This window comes from Barbus barbus (genome assembly GCF_936440315.1).
Source record: "Barbus barbus genome assembly, chromosome: 17".
Classification (NCBI taxonomy): domain Eukaryota; kingdom Metazoa; phylum Chordata; class Actinopteri; order Cypriniformes; family Cyprinidae; genus Barbus; species Barbus barbus.
In genome coordinates, this window is record NC_136745.1 from 10268538 (window position 1) to 10284076 (window position 15539).

The window sequence follows — 15539 nt, forward strand, 5'->3', positions numbered from 1 at the left end:
TGGGGTAAAAGTTGCTTCACAAGGTGTTCGTCATTAAGCCATGTCTGTGTGTGCATGAATGTGATCTCAAACATCAAATGCAGCTGTTGGTGGGCAGATAAACCTTTATCTGTTGTTGAGCTCAGGGAGAGCATACTAATAAAACATAAAGCCCCACTCATCCGAGACGGAGATGAACAACAGTTTGAAATGGGAGGATGCAGGCCACATTGTGAATAAATCACATCTGTCGTGAATGTGATTTATGATGAGCAGTGAACGTTTGTGGAGTGCTTTTGGATATAAGTCGGGGCTATTATGGTACTCTTGCATCTTAAAGGGATAGTTCAGCCAAAAATTAAAAATCTGTCTTTATTTACTCATCTTCACCTTGTTCTAAAACTGTATGTCTTACTTTCGTCTGTGAAACTGTAAAGAAGGTAAAAAAAATAAATGTTTTTGTCAATGCAATGGAACTCAAATACACTGTGTTCTTCAAAATATCTAAAATATATATTTAGTTTTATTTTCTGTATTTTTAATTTATTCATTTTTCTGCAGAAGATAGTCAGTCATAAGGATTTGAAACCCATGAGGGTATTAAGAGGGTTTAATTTTGGGGTGGTCTATGCCTTTAAAAAAATCAAAATTTTTGGTGTATACTGTACATTTAAGTTTTTTTTTATTGGTTTTATTTGTAATTGATGATTAAAAAGTTCTTGATTTTAGGTTCTTCAGAGCACAGTTTTGGTTTCGATTTCTTTCTTTTTTTTTCTTTTAATGCATTAGACTAGTGTATGATGGTTTCCTCAAGAAATGCAAAATACTTTAAAGAAGATATTTTGAGAAATTTCTCAGTTTTTTGTCCATTCAAATGGACTCCAGTGTTGTATGATTCCCAACATTCATCAAAATATCATTTTTTGTGTTCTGCAGAAGAAACGTCATACATGTTTGGAACCACATGAGGATGAGTTTTTTTTATTATTATTGTTGGTGGAGTATCTCTTTAAGATCACAATTGTATGTGTATATGGGGTTCTTGGGTTGGTTTCATGTGTGTTTAGACTTTAAACATTTCTGTGTTACCTTTTAGTTTCTTCAGATCAGTGTTTCTAGTGTTTTAATGCTCAGATGGTTTTCTGAAGAAATAGAAAATATATTACTTAAAATGTCTCTTCTTTTGAGAGTATCTAGAAGATATTTTGAGAAATGTTTTTGTCCATACAATGGGATCCAATGATGTTTGCTTCCCAATGTTCTTCAAAATATCTTCCTTCATGTTCTACAGAACAAAAGTCATAATGATTTGGAACCACAAGAGGGTGAGTCATTTTCATTTCTGGGTGGACTATGCCTTAAGATAACCATTTTGTGTGTGTGTGTGTGTATATATATATATATATATATATAGGGTTCTTGGATTGGTTTTCATTTTGGGCTGTTTTTTATTTTATTTTTTGGGTAATTATCTTTAAAATGCATTTAGAATCACCATTTTGGGCATATATAGTGTTCTTGTATTGGTTGTTTGGACATTAAAAAGTTCTTACGGTTTTAGGTTCTTCAGATCACTGTTTTAGTTTCAATATTTTGAATGTGCCAGTGCATAATGGTTTAGTGAATAAATAGAAAATAAGTTATTTACAAAAAGTCTCTTCTTTTGACAGTATGACATTTTGAGAAATTTCTTTCTTTGAAATTGTAGGTTTTTTTGTCCATACAATGAAAGTCAATGGGCTCCAATGATGTTTGTCTCCCAACATTCTTAAAAATATCTTCTTTTGTATTCTACAAAAGAAGAAAGAAAGTCATAATGGTTTTGAACCACTGAAGTGTGAGTAATTTTCTTTTTTGGGAGGACTATGCCTTTAAGATCACCATTTTGTATAGGGTTTTTTGGGTTTGTTCAAAATGATGTTCGAATATAAGTTACTTTAAACAGTCTCTTCTTATGACATCAGACTATACAAATGTTTTGCCCTATAGGCTATAAAAACTTGAATTTTGAATCTTTTTGCTTTTTTCCTTCACACTTTACATTTGTGTCCTATAAAATTCTAGATCTTACTGAGAATCCAAACTAACTGCACATTTGTATTTACACCAAAAACTTCTCTAAAACATTTGTTCCACTAGTTGCATCAAATGGAGTTGAAATCTCTTGGTATGAGTGGTCTGACATGGCAACTTTGACTCAAACAATGGCGTGAGGATTTGTCTGGTTCCTGAGTGTTTGAAAACAGTCGTCATTTCTGTTTGGTGTTGCTATGGTAGACTGGAGGAGAGCTGTATGTCTTGCATTCAGAATATAATATCTCTGATTTGTGTTTAATATAGAAGTCAGGTTGTCTCTTCTCTTCCTCCAGTGTGAGCTCTGTCACATGTCGCTGTAATATAATTAGTCCAAGCAGTTAATCAATATAAAATACATTCTGCTTTCGTTGTGGATTGACCTTCTTGTTGACTTGGCACAAATCCAATGAGTGTGTGTCATGGAAGGAAGGAGTAGTTGCTGCTGCTATTGAAAGAGTGAATTTGTTAATAACAAAGATAAACTGCACATCATTACTTGAGATGAGACATGTTGAAAAACAAGGGAAACAAAATTAGGTCTTTAATTAGTAGTGTTTGCTAAGTCAAGCATCATTATTGTTATTGCTTTGGGTAAGTGATTTGAACAAACCCCTGATTAGAGTTGCAAAAAGGTGGAACATTTCCAAAGAAATTTTGGAAACTTTCCATGAATTTTTGGAAACATTTCCCCTTTCTCTTTGCAATCCTTCCCCTAACACTAAAAATCAAATGTTGGCATGTAATTTTGTGCTCCAGATATAAATGATTCCTAAAATTATGTTTTTGTTATTTTACTATACTATACATCACGGGTGGTGATGGCGCAGTGGATAAGACACATGCCTTTGGTGTGAGAGATCCGGGTTCGAATCCACTGTGAGACACCAATGTGTCCCTGAGCAAGACACTTAACCCCTAGTTGCTCCAGAGGCGTGCGACCTCTGACATATATAGCAATTGTAAGTCGCTTTGGATAAAAGCGTCAGCTAAATGTAAATGTAATGTAAATGTTACTATGTGATCAGAAAAGTGACCAACATCTAGAAACCAATCAAAACACCATAGAAACATGCAAAAAATCCCAGTTACAGTACTGTGGATATTGTATAGAGTTGGTTGTATGTGTTTGGACATTAAAAGGTTCTTGATATTACATTTTAGGTTGTTCAGATAATAATAATACATTTTATTTAATGGCGCCTTTCATAACACCCAAGGTCACCCTACAAGCAAAAAAGCAATAGTTAAAACAGATCTACACCACAACTTAAAAACATACACACATCATAGAAACCGTATAATACAGTACAAGCTGGTAAAAAAAAAGGTCATAGAAAACCTTGGTAAAAAGATATGTCTTAAAACAGGATTTGAAAATATGCAGACTGTTACTATTCCGAATTTGGAGAGGAAGAGAGTTCCATGGCTGAAGGTTCTAGCTCCCATGGTATTTAAGCGTATGCGTGGTGACACCAGGGAGAGTGAGTGTAAAGATCTCAGAGTGCGTAGACAGGTGTAAATATGAAGAAGATCAGTAAGGTATGGGGGAGCAAGATTGTGAAGTGCCTTGAATGCGAGAAGCAGAATTTTGAAATCGATGTGGTACTTAACTGGAAGCCAGTGCAGTCGCTGGAGAACTAGTGAAATGTGCATGATAGAAGGAGTTCTAGTAAGAACACGAGCCGCAGAGTTCTGAACCAACTGATGTTTATGAAGAAGTTTGAGATCATTTGTTTTGGTTTATAATTTTTAAATGCACCAGTACATGATGGTTCTCTGAATAAACAGAAATGTTACCTTAAAACGTCTCTTTATAAGAAATGAGACAATAAAATTTGCAGTATATAGAAACTTTTCTTTTAAAGACTTTAAAGCCTGAGTATTTTGTCACTTTTGTGATAAATTGATCCTCATTTGAAAGTTACTTTGGATAAAATCGTCTGCTAAATAATTAAATGTAATTTAAAAACCACTCTAAACATTTTAGCTGTCACATACAGTATCTCACAGAAGTGAGTACACCCCTCACATTTTTGTAAATATTTTATTATATCTTTTCATGTGACAACGCTGAAGAAATGACACTTTGCTACAATGTAAAGTAGTGAGTGTACAGCTTGTATAACAGTGTAAATTTGCTGTCCCCTCAAAATAACTCAACACACAGCCATTAATGTCTAAACTGCTGGCCACAAAAGTGAGTACACCCCTAAGTGAATTGGGCCCAAAGTGTCAATATTTTGTGTGGCCACCATTATTTTCCAGCACTGCCTTAACCCTCTTGGACATGGAGTTCACCAGAGCTTCACAGGTAACCACTGGAGTCCTCTTCCACTCCTCCATGACGACATCACGGAGCTGGTGGATGTTAGAGACCTTGCACTCCTCCACCTTCCGTTTGAGGATGCCCCACAGATAGGGTTTAGGTCGATAGGGTTTAGGTCTGGAGACATGCTTCTCCAGTCCATCACCTTTACCCTCAGCTTCTTTAGCAAGGCAGTGGTCATCTTGGAGGTGTGTTTGGGGTCGTTATCATGTTGGAATACTACCCTGCGGCCCAGTCTCTACTTCAGTATGTCACAGTACATGTTGGCATTCATGGTTCCCCCAATGAACTTTAGCTCCCCAGTGCCGGCAGCACTCATGCAGCCCCAGGCCATGACACTCCCACCAACATGCTTGACTGTAGGCAAGACACACTTGTCTTTGTACTCCTCACCTGGTTGCCGCCACACACGCTTGACACCATCAGAACCAAATAAGTTTATCTTGGTCTCATCAGACCACAGGACATGGTTCCAGTAATCCATGTCCTTAGTCTGCTTGTCTTCAGCAAACTGTTTGTGGGCTTTCTTGCCTGAAATAGTATTTTCTTGTAAAACATACTCCAATAATCTTTCTTTGCAGTGTTGAAGTTGCAATACTTTAGCATTATAGCAGAGTTTTGTTTTATCAAACTGCACTCACATATCAACTTGATATTTTGGTCTAAATGAGTCTACTCCACCAAGCTACTGTTATAAACATGAGCCCTGTCAGACTGGTCATGGCGGCGGATTTTAACATTCACGTTGATAATACAAATGATGCGTTAGGACTTGCGTTTACTGACCTAATAAACTCTTTAGGAGTCGAACAAAATGTCACTGGGCCCACTCATCGTTTTAATCATACGCTAGATTTAATTATATCGCATGGAATTGATGCGATAATGACTTTATGAATTTCTTTACTGATAAAATAGATAACATCAGAAATACAATATCAGTTGATCTTACCGATATAGATATCGTACCTCAAAGTGATGATGTTACTGATCATTTCCTTGTATCGTGCATGCTGCGTATTACTGATATTAATTATATGGCTCCGCGTTATCACCGGACAGAACTATTGTTCCAGCCACAAATAACCTGCCTGATTTATCTCAACTGCTCTGTGTACCCATAAATACACATGATCTAGACGAAATGACTAGTAACATGGGCACTATCTTTTCTAATACATTAGAAGCTGTTGCCCCCTTCAAATTGAAAAGGGTTAGAGAAAAACGTACTGTGCCATGGTACAACAGTTATACCCATTCTCTCAAGAAAGAAACTCGTAATCTTGAGCGCAAATGGAGAAAAACTAACTTGGAAGTTTTTAGAATTGCGTGGAAAAACGGTATGTCCAGCTATAGACAGGCTCTAAAAGCTGCCAGGGCAGAGCATATCTCCAAAATCACAGATAATAACTAAAACAATCCAAGGTTTTTATTTAGCACAGTGGCTAGATTAACAAATAAACAGACGCCACCCGATCTAAATATTCCCTCACAGTTTAATAGTAATGACTTTATGAAATTCTTTACTGATAAAATAGATAACATCAGAAATACAATATAAAATACTCCCAAATACTCTCACCCAAAGAAAAACTGCAGTGCTTTACAACTATAGGACAGGAAGAGCTAAATAAACTTATCAGTGCATCTAAACCAACAACGTGTTTATTAGATCCTGTACCCACTAAACTACTGAAAGAGTTGTTACCTGTAACAGAAGAACCGCTTCTCAATATTATTAACTCATCGTTATCTTTAGGTCACGTCCCAAGACCATTCAAGCTGGCGGTTATTAAGCTTCTTATTAAGAAACCACAACTAGATTCTAATGAACTGGAAAATTACAGACCCATTTCAAATCTTCCGTTTATGTCTAAAATTTTAGAAAAAGTTGTGTCTGCTCGATTGTGCTCCTTCTTGCAAAAAATATCTCTATGAAGAATTTCAGTCAGGTTTCAGGCCTCACCATAATACATAAACTGCACTTGTTAAAATTACAAATGACTTGCTTCTTGCTTCAGACCAAGGCTGCATCTCATTGCTAGTATTACTTGATCTTAGTGCTGCGTTCGACACTATAGACCATGACATACTCATAGATCGCTTACAAAACTATACTGGTATTCAAGGGCAGGCTTTAAGATGGTTTAAATCTTACCTGTCCGATCGCTACCACTTTGTTCATTTAAATGGGGAGTCATCTCAATTATCACCAGTAAAGTATGGAGCACCACAAGGATCTGTCCTAGGTCCTCTGCTATTTTCAATATACATGTTGCCTCTTGGTAATATTATTAGAAAATACGGGATTAGTTTTCATTGTTATGCTGATGATACTCAACTATTTATCTCAACAAGACCAGATGAAACTTCTAAACTATCTAAGCTAATAGATTGGGTAAAAAATGTAAAAGATTGGATGACCAATAATTTCCTCCTATTAAATTCAGATAAGACAGAAATATTACTTATTGGACCAAAAAACATTACACAGAATCTCTTGGATTACAATTTACAACTAGACGGATGCACTGTCACGTCCTCTAAAGTCAAAAATCTGGGTGTTATATTAGACAGCAACTTGTCCTTTTGTCCTTTTGTCCATTTATAATCTTAGAAACATTGCCAAGCTTCGAAACATGCTACCTGTTTCTGATGCAGAAAAGCTAGTTCATGCATCCATGACCTGTAGACTGGACTATTGTAATGCACTGCTAGCTGGTTGTCCTGCATCTTCAATAAACAAGCTACAGATAGTACAAAATGCAGCGGCTAGAGTTCTTACCAGGTCAAGAAAATATGATCATATTACCCCAATGTTACAGTCTCTGCACTGGCTACCTATTAAGTTCCATATCATTTACAAAATATTATTACTTGCCTATAAGGCCCTGAATGGTTTAGCTCCTGCGTACCTAACTCGTCTTCTACCACGCTACAATCCAACCCGCTCTCTAAGGTCGCAAAACTCTGGACTTTTGTTAGTACCCAGGATAGCAAAGTCCACTAAAGGAGGTAGAGCTTTTTCACATTTGGCTCCCAAACTCTGGAATAGCCTTCCTGATAACGTTCGGGGTTCAGACACACTCTCTCTGTTTAAATCTAGATTAAAGGCACATCTCTTTAGCCAAGCATTCACATAATGCATCTTATAATCTTGTACTGCAGTTATATCTGATCAAATGTACATTATTATTATTCTTTAGCTTGGGTTGAACAAATAATGTTTGCTTAGATGGAACAGCAGCTACGCTAATTATGTCTCTATTTGTTTCTCTGTTTCTGATTAACATCCCGTGGTAACTAAGAATTACAGAAGCTTCAGTCTGGATCCAACCCTTAAATGATCTGAGATGACCGAACACCTGAGAAAAGATAATGCCAACCCCTCAGAGGACCTAAGAGGATGCCAATGCTCAGACAACATACAGAATTACCAAATTTTGCCATAAATTAAATATATTAAGGTTCTGCAATATATAAATATATTGTGGAAACTTCATTTCCTGTAGAACAGCTTTGCAACGATTTGTATCGTAAAAAGCTCTATACAAATAAACTTGAACTTGAATTTGTTATATTTTATATTTCCGCACTGCATTTCATACCCTAAAAATGTCTAAAACATCTGATGTGTTCTTGCCACCAAACACTGAAGTCTTTTTCATTTAATTCTGCTTTTAAGGCATGCTTCCAGTTTGTGTCCTGTTCCAGATGAGTGCGTGCTGCTCATCCTGATCAACCAGACAACGCTGAGATCTGCTCTTGACAGAGAAGTATACACTTTACGCAGAATTGTTCTGTTCAGTCTTTCCCATGCAATTATAATAAATGGGGACTGAAGTGTTTCAGCTTAAAGAAGACATTAGCAATATTCGGATAAAAATAGCCCATATGTTTTGTTGTAGCCCATATGTTTCATGGTGCTTTGTGAGGTTGTTGTATCCATTTTAAAGCTTGAAAGTCTCAGTTTCGTTTCATTGTAATTGCATTTGGAACTAAACGAGGGTGAGTAAATATTGCCGGAATGTTTCTATTTAGGTAAACTAGTCCTGTAGGCAATGATTTGAGAATTAATAGGTACATTTATTATTATTATTAATCTGAATTGCCAGTTTTTCTGGCAAGTGAAATAGTTCATTAGCTGTAGGCTGATTGTGGTTGTCAAAAAATATAGCAACTTGGTTCTTGGCTTCTTTTGAAGATGTATCATATTTAAATGTCTTTTGCTGATTTGTTTGGCCTTGGGTTGTTTTTGTTAGTCTGACAGTCTTCAAGAGTTGATGATGTTTAATATGAAAACAAAAATGAGAAATTCTGAAACAACATGTATTCGGCAGGTTTACTTGTTTTTTAGACCAGTTGGCAGGCAAAGGTGGAAAAATAAACTCTTGTCGAAGCCAAGGCTTGCTTACTGCTAAGAAGCAGAAAGATATTTTTTGATATTGCTGACAACATGTCCAAAACCTTGAAGAATACTCTATACACAACCCTGTTCTTAACTTTCAGCCCCTTGAAGCTTTACTCAGATGGGATGTTGGTGGTACAGAAGCGAGCCAGGACAGGTAAGGGTGACTTATGTCCAGCAATGGTCATGTGCAAAAGGCTATAAGTCAACATGAAGTTTGTATTCATAATCTTTCATCAAAATAACTCTCTGAAAGAACTTTGGCTGATATCTTAGGCCATATAGGCTATTGGTTAATATTTATCAATTTGTTAAAGAAATGGCACCCAAATATAAAATGTTTTGAAAATATACTCACTTTCAGGCCATCCAAGATGCAGATGAGTTTGTTTCATTATCAGAACAGATTTGGAGAATTTTAGCATTACATCACTTGTTTATCAATGGATCCTCTGCAGTGAATGGGTGCCGTCAGAATGAGAGTCCAAACAGCTGATAAAGCATCACAATAATCCACATGTAATCCACACGACTCCAGTCCATCAATTAACACAATTAAATGCTGTGTGTCTGAAAAAAAAAAAAAAAAAAAATCCATCATAAAGATGTTTTTAACTTCAAACCACATTGCTTCTGGCTAAATCTTCGATCCATAATATTGCTTTCTCCAGTGAAAGAGTTGTCTCGACTAAATCAGGAGAGAAATATGCACAGATCAAACACCGTTTACAAGAGAAAACAGTTTTTCACTGGAAGAAGCATTTTTATGGATTATGGCAAGAAGTGATGGTTTGAAGTTAAAATGCCTTTATGGATTTGCTTCTTAAAAACATGCAGCATTTCACTTCACAAGATGTTAATTAATTATTCTGGGCAGCTGTTTGGACTGTCATTCTGACGGCACCCATTCACTGCAGAGGATCCATTGGTGAGCAAGTGATGTAATGCTACATTTCTGTTTCCATGAAGAAATTAACTGTACATCTTCGATGGCCTGAGGGTGAGTACATTTTCAATTTTCATTCACCCAAAAATTAAAATTCTGTCATCATTCACTCCCCTTCATGTTGTTCTAAACTTGTATGACTTCTGTTCTTCTGTGGAACACAAAAGAAGATGTTTTGAAAAACATCTGAAACCCTTTCTAAAATATAACCAAAACTACTAATGCAATTTTAATAACATACTGCAAATTCACATTCAATCTGGCTTCATTCTGGGGTTAGTATCACTGTAGGGTGCTTTTTGGTGTCCTGTACATAACTCATTTGCCATGATAACATAAACATTACTATGAAAGGCTGTGTTATATTAGGCTAAGTTTGTATATTCATAACAATAGCATTACGTGGCTCTTTAAGTATATTGATCATTTGATAATAAAAACTATATTTTTTATTTTATAAGCAAGAAGAGTTTGTCCATGTCCCTTAAATAGTTGTTCACCCTGTCGTATTGGGGAATCCGCCCCTTTAAGAAAAGGCCTTTAGTGACATCAGGACAACAGATTTTTTTGTCTCTTCAGTGGCGGAAATTTCAACGGCTGAGGTGAATAAATTGGTGACTTATTTATTTAAACTTGATTTTCTTCGTATGAGTTTGCTTTCTTGCTTTGCCAAAGCTTAACATCTCCACCCTGTTGGCATAAAATATGCCAGAAGTGATTAGGATACAGTGTTTTCAAAATATGTTTAAATATACCAAATTCTCTTCAACAACCAGACTAAATATTTAGTTAGTCACAGTTTGTTGTAAGCTAATATGCTAATTGAAGCTCAAAATGTCCACCCTGTCGGCCACTTATACTCGATAGAGTGGACATACACATGACAGGGTGGACATAGCATTCATTTGTAGTTAATATTGCTAAAAACTAAAATGAATTGGGGGGGGGGGGGGGGGGGTATATCAATGTGATTGAAGATGTAATTATATTATTTATTATTGTTATTTTTTTAATAACCCTGTTTAGGAAAGGGACATCATACCTTTCAGAAAATATAATTTACATCTTAAATTTGCAATGAAAACATATTTAACAGTAATATTATGTCCATGACAGGGTGGACATATCTTATGGTTTGTGCTTCGAATAATGGCCCATAATTATGTAAAGAAAGTATGTGGGAGCTCAGATAATATGTTTCTATAGTACTTGAGTGTCTACTATTTATGATACGACATAAAGCCAATGGAAATTAAAACCAAAATGTTTGAGTACTGTGAGGGTTGAAAGGCACTCTATGGTGATATTGACCCTCTGGTCTGGAACAGCAACTTTGCACAATCCAGTCAATTCGTGGATATTCTGCTCTACTCAGAAATACATCATTCTACAGTAGTAAAGTGTAAGAAACACACAAAAATATCCAAAGTCTATGTTTCCAAAGCAGTTGCTATAAGAGTGGTGTTTTTTTTTTAGCTTAAAAAGCATCAACATGCAGTGTCTAGGGAATTGACCCGGGAGCATTTTCACTATGATTCGTAGTCTTGAATGTCGTGTTTTGTCTCGGCATGAGGTGCAGACACGAGACACAAGCGAGACCGCCTCTCACCCAGAACAGCATTTAATTGCAGTGATTACCAGCATTACGGAGATAATTGTTAGATCCTATGGTTCAGATTGGAGCTTTTGGGGATAATTTGCGCTGTTTTATTGTTTATGTATTGGCTTGATAAACTGGTTTCTCCAGGGAATTGCGAAACAGCCCTTCTCTCTGCAGGGGGGCTTGAGGGAATCAGCCAGTCCTGAAATTGCCAGTCCTAATTTCACTTCTCGACGTCACGTCACTCCTTATGAACTTTTAGCTCAGACTATTTCTCTTTAATACGTATTCAGAAGAATTTCTGTGAATAACTAGCTTTTACTACAGCATTGTCTTTTCTGGTTGACTGCAGTCTTTTACCAGTGGCAGCTTTACAATTTTAACAACTTGCCCAAACCAATTATCTGTAAAATCTTTCCTCTACTGTACATGCTCTGATTCTTGGCTTTCAAAACATTGGCTGATAGTAGTTTGTCTGCTCCATATGATATAAAAGCAGAACATGACTTCAGCAGCCAGCAGAGCAGAATGTGTTCATGTGGATTTGGTGCAACATGCTCATTTGTGAGACAAAGAGTCAATTTTCCGTCTGTGACTCTGTCTCTGGGGTGTGTGCAGATGAAAATCCACTGCCATCAAACACCTTTCAGCATCACTTGCTGCGACACACAAGGCGCTCCCAAAAATAGGATGCATTTGGTTGTGCATGCGGGACACGTCTGCTCTAAAGAGCCCGTAAAAGATGAATCATCTGCACATCAGACACTTTTTTAGAGGTGACGCAGAGACTCGCTGAAGATCCACCCAACCATTCGAAAAGGTCCTGCTCTGAAAAAATACAGCCTTTGTGACTTTTTTTCTCCCAGTTGGCAAACAGGTGCATTACAGATGTAGTTGAACCACTTGAAAACACTATAGACTGTCTGCAAGGGTCTGGGTCTCATTGCATGTGAATTAGTTTTGTTGAAATGGAATGCAAAGTGTGGATAATTACAGTGGTGGCCAAAATTATTAGAACACTAATATTTTCACCAGCTAAAAATGGTTTTAAGTCAATCATTTCTATCTTTTGCTGTGGTGTGTCAGTAGGAAAGATCAGCTTACATTTCTAAGCATTCATTTTGCCATTATTTGTAATAATCCAGTGTGATTATTGTTTGCACAAGGAGTTTGACTATACAGCCAGTGCTCTACACAGAGATCTGATATCATCATCATCCAATCTGTCTGGAACGACATGAAGAAACAGAACAAACTGAGACAGACTCAATCCAGAAGAACTGTGGCAACGTCTCCAAGATGCTTCAAGAAACCTAACTGCAAAGCTAGTACTGTTAAAAGTTTTAGGCACGTGTAAAAATGTTGTAAAATGAGGATGCTATCAAAAATAATGCCATTAATAGATTTTCTTCATCAATTAGCTTCTATTAACTAAATTAAATCAACATTTGGTGTGATCATCCTTTGTGTTTAAAGCAGCTTTTGCTCTAGGTGCACTTGAGCATAGTTAGTAGCTTTGTAGGTTTGTCTCTTGAAGCATCTTGGAGACGTTGCCACAGTTCTTCTGGATTTAGTTTGTGTCAGTTTGTTATGTTTCTTCACTGGATTGGATGATGATGAGATCAGATCTCTGTGTGGAGCACTGACTATTGTCAGACAAAAATCTCACTGGATTATTACAATGAAATGCAAACTGATATTTCCTTCTGACACTCTACAGCAAAAGATAGAAATAACTGACTTAAAACTATTTTTTTATAATTTATATAATTTTCAATCATATGAAGTACCCAATTGGGTGGTTGACATAATTTTAGCAATTTGACATGTACTGCAGTGTGCTTAACTTCTCAAATTTTTTCAACTATAGCATTTTTCTGACTATTTTATCATATTTGTGCATGCAGCTCTAATGAGCTAATATTATTTAAAAGACTGCAGTGATTAGTGTACTAATTCCTTTGTAAAATTGCACCTGTCACACTGCAGTTTCTAGTGAACTTGAGACATAAACTTGTCCTTAAATGTTCACACACATTTTAAAATTGTGATGTTGGTTTGTGCATTAACTACCCATTTACATCTACAGCATGGTCCAAAAATCTGAAAATGTTTTTATTTGACATTTTATTTATTCTATCATTATGAGGCAAATGTTGAACAGAAAAAAGCTTTTAGGAATTTATATAACTTTTTGTGCCAAGTTTGCTTGTTTTTTCAGACCAGTTGGCAGGCTAGAAAGAAACTTTTGACAAAACCATGGCTTACTGACGCTGAGAAACAGGAAGATATAATATCCAGCCTGATATGAGAATGATGCTTCGTTTTGACACAACTTTTATATTTACATGTTTTAAATTTTAGATTTATTTTTACATTTATCTAAAACGACTTATTGTACTACGGTATATACATTTAAACTGAAATGGATATTGAAATTTAAAAAAACAATACCGGGTTTTCAATGATGTCTCAGAGTTTTGGACCCCGCTGTATATAGAGCTCCAGTCATGAATATATTTTGCTGTAGCGCCTGACGATTTCGTGCTGTTATCCTTGTTATATTTAAACTGAAAGGATAATTTAAAAGCGTGACATCACGAAGAACACTCCGAGAGCCTCTATGACACATACAGTGGTTTGTAAGTGAGACCAGTAGGGGGTCGGATCGCTTTCCCCTGATCTCCAGCCTCCAGCCCAAGTTCGGTCTCAGTGCTGCATGAACGCACGGAGAGAGAGGGAGGACACTTCCCTCTCCAGCATCAAAAGAGAGGGATGCGCATCATCGCCTTAGGGGACTGGATGGATGGAGCGACAGGGTCATGAAGGTGACCGCAACCTCTGGGTTGGATTTAGGGGGCCGTTTCCGCAGAAGGAGCCTATCCATAATTAATAAGAGCGAGTCGGAGATCCTAGAACCGAAGCGCAACCACCTGCAAGTCATGTCACCAACTGACAGCGCTTCCAGAGGAGCTGACGAGGAGGACAAAGGAGGATGAAGGAGGCAGAGGAGGATTATAATGAAGCTGAGTGGCAAAGGACTGTGCACCATCGTCTCCAGCAGTCTGCTCTTCGTGTGCGCCGTGAGCGCCGTGGTCGTGGGATTCAAATGCATAGCGTTGGGCTCCAGTGTGCGTACGCACTTCCACCTGGCCACCGCTGCCGGCGCGTTCTACTCGGGCATCCTGGTGATTTTCGGGCAGGTCCTGATCGGGGTGGCGCTAGTCTTTTGCCGGGGCACGCCCAGGTGTGCGAATTTCTTCCTCTTTGGGATCTTAGTGTTTCTTTTGGGGGTCCTGACGGCGTTCTCCGGCGCGGTGGTGGATGGCGACACGGTGTCCCTCGTGGAGAGGAAGTACGCGCACTATTGCCAGGACTCTGTGGATGTAAACCCGGCGTGCGACCGGCTCAAGGTGTACCAGCGGGGTCTGGTGGTCTCCAGTATCCTTAACACTCTGGAGTGCCTCCTGGGGCTGATGAACCTGGTGATCATCAAGCGTTACCAAACGGCGCGGATTCACCGGAGACGCCGGACGCAGAGGCGGAGCGCGCGGATCGTGCTGAATGAGGAGCGCGACTTCGCGGTCAGGGAGTTCCAGCCGGTGTCTTACATCAACTTGGCGGTGTTTCACGCTTTAAACGATGCGGACGGGGAGGTGCAAAGCCGGGGTCACCCGTCCATGGAGCTGCCGGGCTATTCGCCCGCCAATCCGGAGCTTAATCACACGTACCCGTTTTCTTACCCGCTTCACAACGAGTTGCCACCTGCCTACGAGGACATATTCCCTGGAGAAGCGAGCAGCAAATAGCAAAGAAGAGGAACCGAGTTGCAGTTTTGCAGTGACAATCACGCATTCGGCAGGCTGAACTTGGCATCGACACGATTATTTCTATATTACGGTGACCAGCTGTTGCCTAATTTACTTTTTAATTCAGTGGAGGATACAGCCAGCGCTCTGAACAAACCCTACAGTTGTTCATAAACTACAAAACGAACCTATGAGAAGGTAAACGTACTGAAAGGATTAAATATACATGCAAAAATTATTTTTGACTGACCGATTGTATTCTCAGTTCATCCCTTGTCTAAATCCCAAAGGTTTGTGTACAGGATGCCCATTGAAATTTTTGGAATCTAAAGGATCCTGATTTTCTTACAGTATTCCAGCGCACAAAACAAAAAGAAGTTACCAATTGGGCAAAA

General features: G+C 37.9%; 1 protein-coding gene across 1 annotated transcript; it reads left to right on the top strand.

Annotated features, from left to right (window-relative positions):
- Nucleotides 1–14355: 14355 nt before the first annotated feature.
- Nucleotides 14356–15144, top strand: LOC306883147 (transmembrane protein 271-like; the record flags this gene model as incomplete). Its single annotated transcript, XM_079438259.1, has 1 exon — nucleotides 14356–15144. One exon carries the CDS (start codon nucleotides 14356–14358, stop codon nucleotides 15142–15144), a length of 789 nt encoding a protein of 262 aa, XP_079294385.1.
- Between the last annotated feature and the right edge of the window lie 395 nt (nucleotides 15145–15539).